The sequence below is a fragment of the Camelus dromedarius genome, chromosome 3 (assembly GCF_036321535.1).
Source record: "Camelus dromedarius isolate mCamDro1 chromosome 3, mCamDro1.pat, whole genome shotgun sequence".
Classification (NCBI taxonomy): Eukaryota; Metazoa; Chordata; class Mammalia; order Artiodactyla; family Camelidae; genus Camelus; species Camelus dromedarius.
In genome coordinates, this window is record NC_087438.1 from 100,300,148 (window position 1) to 100,316,429 (window position 16,282).

Sequence of the window (16,282 nt, forward strand, 5' to 3'; positions counted from 1 at the left end):
CTTCAGCTCCGAGTAGTCAGTGGCGCAGACGTGTTCAGGCCTGCCGAGCCGTGCGAACTTGGCTTGGCTCTGGGTGTGCGTTCCTGGCCTCGCCCCCAGGTCCTGTGATCAGCAGAGACCCTGCCTCTTGTCTGTGATGCACTTGTCATCAGAGTGAGTGGGAGTCACTTGGTAAATATGGAAAGTGAAGGAGCTGAGCGCCCAGATTTCCATGGCAACCCCCAGAACAAGTACAATATCACCCAAATTACTCTGCAGCTTGCTTTTTTTAGTTGCAGTGATTTGGTTGCGTTCTCATGTTTTTCCGCTCCCGATTTGTACAAAAAACACAGACTCTGCCCGCTGTCACCCATTCTCTGGTTTCAGGGACATTAGTGGTCCCTCCCTGAAGCACCTGAAAATTTCAGTCACCCAGTATTGCCTCCTTGTGCGCTAGCAGAATACACTCAGATTCTTAATGTTGCCTTATATTTTATCATGTATGTCATGGCCGCTTGCGACACTTCAATCTGTGCTGTGCACGGGCTGGGCACCAGGGATGTATGAGGTGACGGCTGACCTCACCGGTCCCCGTCACCTGTGCCTGATGGATTCCGTGTGGGCAGACGTGGCCCTCCCCTCGAGTGGTCTGCATCTTTAGGGACCAAGTCCACATCCAGTTTGTCACTCTTCAGAGAAGATGTTCATGAAAGCATCCAGCGTGTTACCCATACAAGTTTACAATGGGTTGGGCTTTTATTTTACCCTTTACCCTGGTTTCCAAGCTCGTGTTTTCTGTGGCTAGTAAGAAGAGAGGTTCCCGCTGACAAACATGTTTGAGCAAAGCAAGCATTCTCACTGACTTCAGCCAGCTTAGGAGTCCTCCTGCGTCGTGGGCATTCTTTCTGTTTTGGTCATTCCAGCCTGTTGACCTGACTCATAGCTGGTTGGTTGTTTTCCTTTTCCAGCCCTCTAGGCTATAATCTTTTTCCCTTAGGCAACGTAATTGCCATCAGTCGTTCTCATACCTTCTGGTGCGGATGCCAGGGCCGGTTTGAATCATTAGTGACTCAAAGGAGTCCAGCTCTGGTATTTGAATGATTTGGTTAAATTTTTTTTTTTAAGTCTTTTCAGCTGCCTGTTCTCATTCTGTTTTTCTGTCGGGAGCAAGCACTCATTTGCCCACTTGACAAAAATCCTCCTGTTTTGAGTGACATTATGGAATAATTTTATTTCTTAATTCATTTCAAATGCTTCAGAATTTGTGGTGGTATAATTTGCCATAACCACTAAAATATTCAATTTGCTGTTGATTTTACTCCCCACCCCGTCTCTGGAATAATCTTCACCTTCCTCCTCACCCGCAGTAAGGATTGTCAGCGTTTCAGCCTAGGAGTCTATTCACTTAAAAGTCCTCGGTCTCGTTATGTGAGGTCTCATGTTAAAGAAAACAACAGTGGCTTGTAGTCAGAGTGCCAGGTTTCCAGAGTTCCTTACCTGTGTGGCCCATAAAGGGATACTGCTGAAGAGCCTGCCTCTTAGAAAGGATAACTGGCTGTCTTGGCTGCAAAACTATGAAATCTAATGATTAATTTTTTTGTGTTTTCTTCTTAGACAAGGAATTCCCTTCCCTGATCTTTTGCGTTTGTTGTTTTGTTATAGAATACATCATACATGAAAGGTCCTAGGCAGCTAAATAGAAGTGAGAATAGAATCTTGAAAAGAATTTATTTCTTAAAATAAATTAAAAAAAGATTTCTATTGTCCTCCAGTGAATAAATACTAGAAATCCTGAAGCCCAGTTTGGGTGTAGCCACTTGTTTTGTTCTGTTGACTTTTCTAGTCCAGGAGGGTCGAGTCCTCATTTTCCACCCATATCCGTGTTCTCTTCCGGGTTTATTTGAGGCAAATATCATGTTCCACCTGCTGCCGCCTCCATCACTAGTTCGTGGAGACACCCAGTTACTGATACTGTAACGGGAGATAGGTTCTTAAAACTTTGCCCTAAACTCATTTCTTTCAGAATTAGATCTTTTTATGAGCATTAAGGAGCATATTTTTTATTAGCATTATTCTGATAAAATATTTTACAAAGCAAAGCATCTTTGTATCGTTTTTTAAATTGTGATTTTGAAGTTTTGTCTGTCAAATGCCCCATCTTAGGTTGCTCGTAGTCTACTGAGAAAGGAAGTCATATGAACAGATATATAAGTACAAGTTAATAAATTCTGTAGTCTACATCTGAATAAAATGCCAAGGAATAGTGCAGGAGTCTGCTGTCTGGGGACCGTGTTTGGCACGCAGGCGGGGCTCAGTAAGTATTTACTGAATAAATGAAAATTGAAGAAGGTTTCATCTCAGGTGCCCTCTTTTTCTAATAAATAGTAAGACAGAAAAAAGTCCTGATAGTATTTTAAAAAAGCTAATATTCCTTTGGCAAGGTATTATTTTTAATTCATAAAATTACAATCCTCTCGTGAACAAGTAACTATCATCATAGGAGAAACAGGACCCATAGTCACACTGTTCTGTTTCCTATGAATTCAGATGATTATGTCAGGCAAACTTGGCCTCAAACCAGAGTTAATAAAACCCTTCATCGCTCCTGCCATACGAGGGAGAAAATGTCTCCATTGAACCCCGAAGACGTTTCATCTTTATTACCCTTGGAATAAAGGTAGTTTTGAGTTCCTCGCAGTGTCTTACCTTTATGAGTATTTTGTGCAGAGGAACATCTTACTTACACTGATTCGTACTGATAAGTGGCATATCCATTCCCTCAATGATCCCCCTAATTATGTCATTTTAGAGTTGTTTTTCTTCCTGGTAGCAAGTTCCCATTTGCAGGCCCTGTTAGTCCTCCTGCGTCTTGGCTCAGTGTAACTCTTTTGATTTCTCTTTGTTGTTTCTGTTTGAAACTTAAACTTTTGAAATGTGAATAGTTCTAAGTCTCAGGAATCAACTTAACAATTTATTTTCTGCAGAATCTAATTAGAGTTCAGGAATCTCCCAATAGCCTCATGGGGTCTTTTAAGTCTTCGATAGGGCTTTAAGCATAGCATTGAGAATTTCCCAGTATTAGGTGTTAGTGGTGTGTGTGTGTGTGCTTGTATGTGTATGTATGTGTGTACCTGATGTGAAGATTACTCTAACATCATTTCATGAGCATAATATATTTTTACCTACATGACTAGCACAAGGGAAGAGTATCTTTTATCATGACATCACCCCCTTTATTTTCTGAAAAGACCTGAGTTCAAATGTTGATCTCTAAACTACCATGTTGGGAGAGGGTATAGCTCAGTGGTAGATTTTGTGCTTAGCAAAAAAAAAAATAAATAAATAAACCTAATTACCTCCCCCTAAAATAAAAACAAAATTTTAATTTATAATAAACTTAAAAAAAATTTTTTTTAATTCTAAAAATAAACTACCACATCGACCGGCTTAGTCTTTCTTCCTAAGGGTACGGTATACTTCTGGCTCATTTCAGAAAGGTCCAGCGAGGCTTAATCTAGATATGATATTTCTTGATAAGTAAACTGATTGCCCAAAACATCAGTTGACCCCAGTTTGGGACATCTGTAAGGGACGTGGAACAGCAGTGACATTCCCTGTCCGTCATGCTTTGCTACAGCAGAGGTGCCCGTGCCATTTAGTTAAATCATCCCCAAAATGTTTTCTTCAGCACGTGGTTCCAAGTTTTTCAAGATGGGAAGAAACAAAAAGTTCTCTTCTTTGAGCAGTGTTCTGAAGTTTACAAAATGCATTCTTGTACATGATCCCACTTGATCCTCGTGACAGCTCCCCAAGCTGTGCATGGCGCTTCTCATGGCCCCTGTTTCATCACTGCATTAACCAAGAAACAGAGCATCAAGGATCATTGCCCAACTCTCCATGGCCAGTCAGGGTGGAGTCTTGAAGAGAACTCAGGTTTTCTGCCCTCTGACTTGGTAACATTCTCCAAGACGAATATGTCTGCTTGGACCATAGACTTAGTTTTTTATATGTAGATGACTCTGTAGTCACAGGTCACAGATCTGTTGATCAAAGAACTAACTTGAAACTCAATATCAAATACTTGGAGCTAGAGGCAACCCAGAAGAGTGTGTCTGGGGCATGGTCACGGATTTAGACTGCAGAGTTATAAGGAAGTGGATGGCCAAAGGGTAGATATTTATGGACTGGTGCTATAGAATCAGAGATAGGACATGACTTGGGCAATCAAGACAATATTGGGGGCAGGAGTTTTAGAATAAAAGGTGAATGTCACAGAAACCAAGAGGATCTGGTTGATTGCAGGAGACTTTGAAGGCTCTCTCTGTTCTGGCCATCTGCCAGTCAAAAGAAGACACAGTGCATGGTGGGGTGGGAGGACCACTCTTAAGAAAAGGCTGGTCATATTAAAGGGGAGATGTGTTCTGTTAAGTGGAGGGTGTTTTGCTCTAACATTTCAAGTCACCTCTTACTCTTTGACTCTTCCTTTACCATGTGCAATTCTCATCCGATGACCTTTTCTTAGCTTCACTGGGACTAGAGATCGCCATCCCATCTCATTATTTGTAAATTTTTACATATGTAGAAACTGACTATCCATACATAATAATATTAACGTATGGTTTGTGGCTTTTTTCCCCCAGAGGAACAAAGAAACAGCCTCATCAACTCCAGTTCGGAATCTGTCGTCTCATCGAATGCAAACAGCATCCTTAATTCCAGCAACAGCTTGCAGCCCAACATGAACTCCAGTGACCCAGACCTGGATATGCTCAAACCCACCCGGCCCAACTCACTGTAAGTCTGACGTCCCGCTGCCGGCCACAGGGGCCCTGGGTCAGCCATTCTGCCCAGAATGTGCTGTCTGGCCCCATCCGACTCAGAGCATTATCCCCTGAACATGATTTAAACCTTCACCCTCAAGTTGGAGCTTGGCTAATTTGTTTTGGATTTTTTTCAGCATCATCATCTCAAAGGAGAATCATTCTTCTTAACATACTGCTTCTTGGCCTTGATGATGTTTGATTCACCATCCTGCTGAGATGGCTTTGGTGATGGCTATTTGCCTGTGCTGGCTGCTGGGCATGAAAAGCAATTCCTTTGAGTTTTACAAACATCCAGGCACTGCGGTATCTCAGTAGATCGGTAGCTAAGTCTGTTTCCTTCATTCGTGTTGTCACGGTTTCCCTTGTCCCCGACCATGCTGAGTATGTTCAGTGCTATCTCTGTGTCCACATCCAGAGAGGACAGCCCCCAGGAGCCCTGTGAGTCTCCAGCTCCTGAAACCTTCACAGGACTGTGATCACAGGGCACATGCTGTACAAGAGAAGAACCTCCATTGCTTCGTCCTTGGATGTTAAGCACCCCCAGCTGAGACAGGCAGTTTGGAGGCTGGTTGTCCCATCCTCCAGGGAAGCTAGATCCACTCTGCTTGGGCCAGAAAGTTCTCTTTTGTGGTTGCATCCCACATTACTTAGCATCTTCTTTAGACCACCCCGTAAATCTTGTCCACTATAGCCTTTGTACAAAGAATGTGGGGCCGTGACCGGGACAGCTGGACTCTCCGGCCACAGTTGTATAAGACTCAGGAAAAGCAGAGTTGGCTTTGCCTTTCTCTAGTGAAAATAGTTTGAGGTTCAGCCACAAATTGCCTCCAGGGCAGTCGTTGCTCTTGGTGAGACACCAGGATGTCAGGACCTTCTCCCGCCCCTCTCAGTGCTGTGGCTGCAAGGTCATGCCCCGCCATTCTGTCTCCTTAAGACATTTACAGATCTGCAAAATGGGTCTGACAATTTTTGCCTTAGAAGCAGCTAAGGAATATTAAGGCTTGGAAGGAAAAATGCTTCGAAAATGAACATAAGAAGTACATCTACTGAAAATACAAGAACAGAGTAAGATGAAATCGTGCATTGAGAAAATCAGGTCTGTTTTTAGTTGTTGGCAGCTTTAAATTCTACCTTGATGTTCAAGAAATTTAATCCCTTACTTGTTATTGGGTTGGTGACGTGTTTGTTTACCGAGAAGTAGACTCATGCCTCAAGAGCGCGAGTAATTTAACTTGTTCAGCTCATGGGCGGTGAGTCTTTTCTGGTTCTCCGCGGCCTCCCTCCCTTGGCGTAGGGCTTTGCCAGGGACCCTTAGAGCTGTTTTCCTAGACTTTAAGGACATCCTAGTTTTGTTTAAAGCTCTGAACCTAGCAGTTGCTCAATTTATTTGTTGCTCAGCATGAGCAAGCTTGCAATTCTAGCCCAGATGGCTTACCAGTCCTTGATTTCAGCCAGGAGTGCCAACCAGTGGTCTTTAATCTTCGTGTTCAGCAGCTGGGAGCCCTCTGAATCACCCCTGAATTTGGAGTAGAGTGTCCAAAGAGACTGCTTTGGCAGCTAAGTGGAAAGTGGAGGGTATGTCTTTTAAACAGGTCACAGAGGAGGGGGCTGGGGACTTTTTATTTTTCAGTTGTCTAGATGTGCTTTGTGTTACATAGAACATAGCGGGGGTGGGGGCGGGGGTCACTTCCCCTGCTCCACACCATCTGTGGGCCTGTTCCCTGCCTGCTATAGACCTGGAGGCTTTCTCGGGGGAGGCAGGGTGATGCTGGGAACAGTTCTACTTGTTTGCCTTCGGAGGAGGATTGGAGGTAGGAGTGTGGCTGTGTTTCCAGCCCAGTGAATCGCTAACTAGTTAATATCTGTGAGCGTTGAGCTCCAGAAAGGCTGCTCTTAAGGTAGAAACTGTGCTGACCTGAGTTGGCCATGGCCCTGATGAGGGCCATGCCGGCGGCCCCAGTCACTCTGAAGCTGGTTCCCCGACCGTTCCTGAAACCCAGGGCCATGACATGTGTGACCCAGTTTGTGCCTCCCCAGTTTTTTCTGCCCGGGATTTGCCCGGGTGGACCAGGGACGGACACCATGAGCTCATCTTGGCAAAGAGAAGCTGCAGTACTTTCCTGAGCGGGTGAATTCTGAGAAGTCTGTCCACACCTGCTGCCATGGTGATGGGCTCAGTCATGATCAGCCGAGACCACCTGGGTCTCAGCCTCAGTTCTGGACCCTTCATTCCTTCTGTCCTTATTCATCTTGAGGTCACAGAGCTCCTTGAATGGGAATACTTAATGACGTGGATGAAAACAGAAGACCGAGTCAAGGGGTGGGGGATTACCACTACCTTGACTATTAATTAGGCATAAGATGGGGAACCAGTCATCAGAAAACTATCCGTTCTTTTTATTTCATTGATTTGTTTTTCATTGTTCTCGTAATGACTGAAACGATCCTTCTCACCATGTAGCAATCATAATGAAAGAAACACGTTTGTGACTCAGCACCCTTTGATACTTCAGAGACCACATTTTGCTGTCTCATTGGTAAATCTTTCCTACTTCTCCAAAGAGATCAAGGCCCTCTTGTGTGTGTGGGCGTAATGCTAAATCAGGCATCAGAACCAGAGATGGCACCATTTTAGCCATGCCAGGGCAAGGCTGTGGGATTTCCATCTTTGGCAGGTCCTTGGCTAGACCTCTTAAGGTAGCCATCTCCCCTGAAGATCAAAGGACACTAGGTAAACTGGGACCAAAGTCCAGCTACTCTAAAATTGTCAGCAAATAATTGACTTAATTTGTGCTCAGACCTATGCTAAGCTACCTGAGGTAAAGGAGAAATAGAGGATTCCTGGTCTCCCCACGAGTGTACACTCTGGCTACGGAGGAAAGACAGTGGTACATGGCAGTACTAAATGGGACTTAGAGCTCAAACAGTGTCTGGCGTTCACAGCTGTTAACTGGGTATCTGTTAGGTACACAGACCAGTCAGAGAATCGGGAAAGGTGGAACAGATGAGATGTGAGGGGGGCCGTGGGTAGGATGATACAGGAGGATGAAGAGCATTTCAGGTAAGGGGAATGAGAGAGGCAGAGATGACCCAGGATGTTGCCAAACAGCCTATGGACGTGGGTATTGGGGAAGGGGAGCTTAGTTCTTCCCCCACCACAACCACCAGGAAAAAAAAGATTGACCCAGCCTCTAACATCAGGACAGTTCACACCAAAGTCCAGATTTCATGCTGGGACAACGGGACCTCCACATGCAAAAAAAATGAATCTAGACACAGACCTTAGGGCTTTCCCAAAATTAACTCAAAATAGATCATAGACCTAAATGTAAAATGCAAAACTACAGAATTTCTAGAAGACAACATAGGAGAAAACCTAGGTGCCCTTGAGTTTGGCAATGACTATTTAGATCTAGGACCAAAAGCATAACCCATGAAAGAAAAAATTGGTAAGTTAGACTTCACTTAGGTTAAAAACTTCTGCTCTGTGAGAGACGTGACTAAGTGAATGAAAAACCAAGCCACAGACCAGGAGAAAATATTTGCAAAACACGTGTCTGATAAAACATCAGTAGCCTAATCATGCAAAGATCTCTTAAAATTCAACAGTAAGTAAACAAAGAACCCAATTAACTACCAGGCAAAATATCAGGGCAGACACCTCACCAAAGAAGATACACAGATGCAAAGAAGCATATGAAAGGATGCCCAACATCGGTGTCATTAGGGAGTTGCAAATTCAGGCAATGAGATACCACTCCACATCCATCTGAATGGCTAGAATCCCAAACACTGAGATCGAATGCTGGTGAGGATGAGAGCAACAGGAAGTCTTATTCATTGCTGCCGGGAATGCAGATGAGAAAGCCACCCTGAAGACAAGCTGGCCGTTTATTACAAAGCTAAACATAGATTTATCATACAGCACAATCAAGCAGTCACACTCCTAGGTGTTTACCCAAATGAGTTGAAAAACGTATGTCCACACAGAATCCTGCCCACAAATGTTTGTAGCAGCTTTATTCATAACTGCCAAAACTTGGAAGCAACCAAGATGTTCTTCAGCAGGTGAATGGATGAACTGTGGTCCATCCAGACAGGGAAATATTGAATTCAGTGATAAAGGCTATCCAGTCTTGGAAAGACATGAATGAACCTGAAATGCACGCTGCTAAGGCCGCTCTGAAGGAAGAGACTGCAGTCTGGTATGATGCCAACTGTATGCCATTCTGGAAAAGGCAAGACTATAAAACCAATATAAAGATTAGTGGACAGGAAGGATTAACAGACGGACACAGGGCATTTTTAGGGCAGTGATACTCTTCTGTATGTTACTCTAATAGGTACAAGATGTTATGCATTTGTCAGGGGAAGGGATAGCTCAGTGGTAGAGCACATGCTTATCATGCAGGAGGTCCTGGGTTCGATCCCCAGAACCTCCATTAGGAAAAAAAATTAATAAATAAATTTAATTACTCCCCCCCCCCAAAAAAAAACACTAAAAAAAAAAAAAAAGACATTAGGTATTTGTCAAAACCCATAGAACAGAAAGAGTGAGTCCTCATATAAACTATGGATTTTAGTTAATAATAATAGTTATATTAATAATGCTTCAATATTGGTTTATCAGTTGTAGCAAATGTACCATCCTAATGAAAGATGTTAGTAATAGAGGAACCTGTGGGAATGGGGAGAGTAATGTGGAAATTCTAAATTATTTTGAGCAATTTTTCTGTAAACCTAAACCTGCTCTAAAAATAAGATCTATTCATGTATTTTTTTTCATCTAGATTTGCAGCTTCTTTTGAAAAGTGCAGTGTGGGCACACCAAATCCATGCGGTGCCTATTGCCACATGATGCTCTTCAGTCCCCATCTTCTCACCCTCATGCTTCACTGTTTTCTATCTCCAAGGCCTGTGATAGATTAAATATGGCCAAAGAATCTTTGCAGCCCCTGCCATTAAAAGGTGGAGTCCTTGAATCTAGGCTGGCCTTTACCCTCTAACCCAATTTGACCAATAGAATGTGGTACAAGTGACAGCTTTTGTGTGACTTCCAAGCCCAGGCCACAAGGCCTTACAGCGTCCCAACTCACCCCCCTGGGAACCCAAGCGCCATGTGGAAAAGCTCAGTCTGGCCTCCTAAGGATGAAGGACTACTGGAGAGAGAAGGCCGGCCATGCCCAGCGCCCGGCCACCAGTCAGTACAGCCGCATGAGTGAGTCCAAGAGACACCAACAGAAAAGCTGTCCAGTTCACCCCTAGATTCATGAGAGATAATACACTCTGGTTGTTCTAAGCCCCTGAATTTGGGCCAGTTTTTTACAGCACTAGATAACTGATTCAAGGCTGTGACCTTGGAGTCAGGGGCAACTAGCCTGGGATGGGACTGGGGTGCCCGGCTGAGGTAGGAAGGATGGAAGGGTCTCCCTGTAGCATACTGGCCGCAAGGAGATGAGCCTTTCAGTTTTCAGAATCTTCTTTGAAAACAAATGACTCATAAATGAGATTCTAAGAAGTGAAGAAGCAAAACAAAACCCATAGCTGATGGCGGAGGCAACGAGAAAGATAGCTCTAACACTGGCATGGAAAGCAGGAAACCCTCGGTTTTAATCCTGGTGCCAACATCGACCGGCTGGTGCCAGTCCCTGGCCCTGGATGTGCCCCTGGACGTGCCCAGGCCCCCAGTCCCTGCGGTGGAAGGAGTGGGGCTGACCTGTCTCTTAAGACCAGAGGTTGTTCAGTGGATGCTTACAAAGGACCACAGAAGCGAAAGGCACTCTCTCCTCTCCCAGTGACCAATAGAGTTGGCATCGTGCCACCATTTTTCTGGAAGAGAGTGATTTTTAAGGAGGAAGTAAACAAATGCTGAGGAAGAAGTCAGGGGCCGTCCCACTAGGGACTTAAGATGCTTTTTTCAGACCGCTGGGGTAGGGACAGAGAGGCTGGTCTGGACTGAAAAAAGGCCAGGAGGACAGAGGGTGATGCCAGCCATGGAGGAACCCAGCCTTGGAGTTCTCCCTGCCCAAGTGGTCCCCACCCCTCAGAAAGAACTCACTGCCCAGTAGCCCTGTAAATACAACTAATTTCTCTCGTCCTTTCCGCTTCACACACACACACACACACACACGCGCGCGCACATTTCCAAGTTATTTCTGGTGACCTAGAAGATGTGTGCATGCCAGACGCCTTCCAATTCTGCCAGAATCAACCGTCCTCTCCGATTTTAGTGGCCAGCGAGAGGCGAGGGCACAGGCCCTGGAATTCAGAGGATAAACAAGGCCTGCATCCAGGCGGAGCTATTTCTCTGAAGCACTGCTGGCTCCTCCTGAGTGTGATTCAGATGCAGCCCGGGGAAAGCTGGCCTGCAGAGAGATGGCTGAAATTTTACTTAGGTTTTACTGATTGAGTCAACAGTCACTCAACAAATATTGTTCGAACACTTACTGTGGGCCAAGTGTCATTCTGAGGGAGTGAATATCGAGTGATTAAAACAAAAAATGAGAGTTTCTGCTCACACTGATTTTATATTCTAGCAAAGGCAGGAGGTAAAGTGGTATCTCATATATCAGATGTTGAGAAGTTCTGTGGCAGAAACTAATGTAAAGGAGATACAGACTTGAAGGGGAAGGAGGCAAGTTACTTCAGTTCTTTTTTTTTTTTTTTTTTTAATTTTATGCCATTGGAGGGAGGGTAATTAGGTTTATTTATTTAATGGAGGTAGTGGGGATGGAACCCAGGACCTCGTGCATGCTAGGCACGCTGAGCTATACCCTCCCCGCCGTTTAGTTCTTCCTGCCTCAGTTTTCTCATCTGTAAAATGGGGTCATCAACCCCTCCACAAAAAGGTGTTGAGAAGATTAAATGAGAGACTCTTTTGTTATGTCGTGCATGTTCAGCACTGTGAATGGCGATTATTATTAATGATTTGGAGGGCCTTTTCCACACACTGTCCTTTCTTTCCTGCTCTTCCCTCCCCCCTGGTATGTATTTTTCGGGTGTAGAGAGATGCCCTGCCAGTTCTCCTCATCTTCCCCCCAACAAGCTTCCTCTCTTGGTAGCCTGGAGCTCTCTGTCAGTCCAGTCTTTGTATTATCAGTGAAAACAAGGACCTTCTACTGTAGAGGCAGGCGCTGTTCCCTACTGTCCCAAGACCAGCCGGGGTAGGCAGGCCTGTTCCTGAAACAGCTGGAAACCCCTACATCCCATGGTACCTGATAGGCTGCGTGCCTCGCTCTTATTTATTGAGACCAAATGAATCACTGAATGAGCAATATGCATTAGACAAGGGATAACTGGTGGCCTATTTTTTTAAAGTCGTTTGACCATCTAAGTGCTGTTTTCTGCCAACAGAGTTACACCCAAACAGGCAGCTATGGTTTTGCTACACTGATCTTTATTTGTCATTCTTTGGAATGCAGGGATTTGAAAGAGGAAGTTTTCCTCTGTGGTTGAATCTGTTTTCTGCAGGAGGAGGATCTTTCCTGTTAGACTGAGGACACTGTTTCTCACTGACCTCCAAGCAGAAGAGGTCTGCTTAGACCATTGTGCCTGAAACTTTAGGGTGTCCCCCAACCTTGAAAAACAGCTTGAAAGCATAGCAGTTTGCACAAGGAAGCATTCTCCTTTTCTTGTTCCTCCTCCTAACTCTGCAGTGGTTCCAGCCTGCTCCGTCATGGGTGTTTCTTGGACGAGCCCAAAACCATCCCTCTTAGACCTCGGGCTCCTGGAGCCCCCATGGCCACCGCTCCTGCGGGTACCAGGCCAAGCTCCCTTGACATTTTCGGAGATGGTCAGTGATGTGACCCGCCTGCTTGTTTTCTGAGAGCCTTCCTGTCAGTGTTTCCCGTTCCTCAGCCAAGATCTCCCTGGCCAGTCAGGAGCCCAGCTGGCTTCACTTGGTTGAGGGTGGAGATTCCTGCCTGGTGACCCATTTGATTTTTATTGGATAAATGTGTCTGGTTATTAGCGGTCCTTCCTTTTTTCACAGAAAAATTGCTCGAGGCAGGCGGGCCTCACACTTGGTGACCCAGCAGAAGTGCTTTCCCTAGCGCCAGGGCTGTCGCAGTGCCTGGCTGCCTCCAGCCTGTCAGCAGAGGGGGTATGGGAGGAGGCGGGGACCGGACACCGGTCCAGAGCTCGGCCAACATCCCTGTTTTCCAGCAGAGTGGAAATCACAAACGGAACAATGTTTTCCTTCACACGGATCACTTTCTTCCCCTCGTGACAGGCTAAAATCATATAAAGGGACTGTCGTTTCTGCTTGAAACTAACTAATCTTGCTAAATAATCCTCAAGAATTCCCCCAGTTTGCCATGACACAGGGTAGATGCGAAAGCCTTGAGATCTGATTAAACGTAGGAATGACCGAATTTCATTCTGAACTTTATACGTAAAAGTAGGTGTTGGGCATTTTAAATCTCCAGTGTTCGGTAGTATCTCTAGGGAAGGAAAGAGGCCTGAGTATTTGCATGGCTTTCAGCACTGCTACGCCTGTAAGCAGACTTGGAAGGCACTCGGAAAGGCTGTTTTTCTCACGTTGGGTTAGATTTGGGATTGTTCGCCTCCCTCCCTATGTATATGGTTTGGAGGAATCTTATTGGTAGATCCAGGTCCTAAATTGGGTCAATTAACATCGCCTTAAAGTACTGCTTTTTAAACCCTTTTTTTTTTTTTTTTTCAGTCAATCTGGAAAGCAGATGCTTCCTTAGCTGGGAACACATTTCTAGTTGGAAACAGCCACAGGGTCTTATTGTTAATGCCTTCTCTGCACCAGGACTCTAGAAAACCATGTGCCACTGTAGGCTGCCTTGGTCTCTGCACACTGGTCTTCTCGGGCAGGGACTTAGCTCAGTGCAGGGCTTCCCGGAGTGTGGGCCTGGGACCAGCATCACTGGCATCACCTGGGAGCTTGTTCAGTACGCACGTTCCCAGGCCCCACCCAGACTCACCGGGTCAGCAGCTCTGGAGGATTAGCCCTGCAGTCTGTTTTAACAGGCCCCGGAGGTCACTGTGACACACACTCAAGTCTGAGAGCCGGAGTCATAGTGCATTAGGCTGATGCACTTCCACAAGAGTAAGGTCTGGATATATTTCTATGTAAAGCACTTAGGGCCAAGCCTTTGTCATCACTGGCACTTTGATTGTCCCTGCAGTGATGACAGTAGTGGAGCTTAAGAGCGCCCTGCCCCGGGCCCTCAGGGGAACCCAGTTAGCTCACCAGTGCTGTACTTTCCAACTCGACAAGGGAGCCAGCCAGCTGCTTTGCAAATGCATGCCTTTTGGTCACAAATCAAGAGAGGGTGGGTGCATCAATGAATCAAGGCAACAGATATTTTTATTAAGCACCTACCATGTGTATAACACAAGAGAATCAAGACCCTTGCATTGACAGAAAAGGAGATCGCAGGTATGTGATACTGAGAGTGGTGGTTCGACATTAACGTGCACGAAAGATGTGACTCCTAAATCGGCATCCCCCAGGCCGAAGCCGGAATGGGGGACAGGTGGAAGGAGCTGAGCTGGACTGAGTTCAGCAGATTCTTGACAGGAGGATTTCTGTGCCATTAATATGTCCATTATGAATCTACCAGAGCGTGTGTCTTAAGCAGCACATCCTGAATGTCTTTGACCACAGAACATGCTTTTATAGGACCTCCCTTCAGCCTCTTAAAACAGGATTCCACATATTTAGGAAATACCATTCTAGAACATTCTGCGTTTGAGAAGGAAATGCCTTTGTTCTAATGGATAGTGTTACCATGGTTGTTATGGTTATTTCAAAAGAAGAGCAGTTTAGTTTGTTTAAAGAGGTATGGCCGCAAATAGCTATCTGAAGATTGAAATGGGCTATATCATGACGTAATGGGTTATATCATGTACAAAGCATCTGCAAGCTTTGGGGTCGGGTGCTGGGAAAAGCCCGTGTGGCCTGGACGGTGAGGCCTTAGCACTGCTCTTCCCTGACTGCATACACTTGGGCAAGCTACTTGCCCTCTCTGAGTTAAACCTCTTCTCAGAAGTGGCAATAATAATAATGACACCTACCTTCAAAGCAGTTGTGAGGATCAGACGAGATATGCCTGTGTAACACTTAGTAAATGGCCTTATTCATAGTAAGTGGTCAATAAAAATTGAGTGCTGTTATTATTTTTTATTACCTTATCTTATTTCCTCTTAGATTGCGACCCACCCCCTCACCAGTGACCAAACCCCTACTGTTGATTCCTTTCAGTGGTAGCAGTAGATAGACACTCAGTGTTAATGTTTTGTGTATTTGTTCGATCCTGGTGTGACACAAAGCGATTGAGTGAAAAACATTGAGATGATAATTTTAAAAGAAATTAGAACAACTAAAACTGAATTAACTCCAAATAATAAAATACACGGAAATCAAAAGAAGCACTCCTTTTGCAAGTCAGGCTTCAAGCTGTTTGCACAAAGTCCATGCGTTTAGGCGTTTACTCTCGAGAGCCTTGTCAAACATCTACCCTATTGTTTCTCCGTTGGGTGGAACCAATTGGATCTGTACTAATTAGACTATAACCTAATTGCAATCCTGAGTTTTCGCTGGGGCATAACTTAGCCTCAGGAATTCCTTTCCAGCCTATGACTCCTTGTAAATTTGCCTGTTACTATCGCAAGAAGAAAAATAGTTTCTGGAAAACATCATCCTGAAATTCTGCATCTTAGTCGTCTACTGCATTTGTTCTACCTGGTTCTCTCTCTTCCGGTGCCTCTCAGCCTCCTTCTCGAGGAAGCAGCGAGGGTCTCCTTGAGACATTGCTTCCTTATTCCTTCCGATATTCCTTATAAATTGAAGAGGTGATGGGGCTGTTCCTTGGCTATTGTCAGAAATGCTCAGAAAAAGGGATAAACTAGCTGCTTTAAGGTAACCTTCTTACCTCTTGCTGCTCTATTTGAAGAAGCTGTGTTTTCAGAGGGAACCAAGACAACTTTTTCCACACAGAAACAAAGGCAAAGTTACGCATCCAAGGCCAACCTATTAGAATCCTAAGGAAACATCAGTACAGTGAAATAGCATAATAATTCAAGGAGAATTCATTTAAAAGGGGTGAGAGCAGGAGAATCACAAGAGTTAGCATAGTAAACCAGGGCTAGTAGCAGCCAACTACTGACCATCCTTCGGCCAATGGGACATGAGTAGAATATGGTTACCGGAATCCAGAAGAAGAGAGAGTTGCATCAGGTCAGCACCTTGCAAGGACCTTTGGTCAAGGGACTGAGGTAGAAATGACCAATCAGAAAGGGAGACAAAGGAATAATTACCTTGGCCTTCTGCTTCCTCCTGCTAATCTCCTGCCAGACATCCCCACTAGTGAACCCAACAGGGAGCCCTGTGGCTGAAATCCATGCAGGTGAGCTCCCAGAGAAGAGGGCAGGATGGGGAGTGGGTGCTGTCGGCACAGATGTATAGTGTGGTACCATTTATAAAAGCCAAAGGGTGGGACCAGAAGGCA

General features: G+C 45.1%; 1 protein-coding gene across 3 annotated transcripts in view; it reads left to right on the forward strand.

Annotated features, from left to right (window-relative positions):
- The window catches only part of ARHGAP26 (Rho GTPase activating protein 26), a 414,773-nt gene that overhangs the window by 337,182 nt on the left and 61,309 nt on the right, over positions 1 to 16,282 (forward strand). For all 3 annotated transcript variants that reach the window (XM_031449262.2, XM_031449260.2, XM_064484408.1), the window contains exon 20: positions 4,620 to 4,773. In XM_031449262.2, coding sequence (XP_031305122.1) covers positions 4,620 to 4,773 — 154 coding nt within the window. The remainder of the gene's footprint in view (positions 1 to 4,619; positions 4,774 to 16,282) is intronic.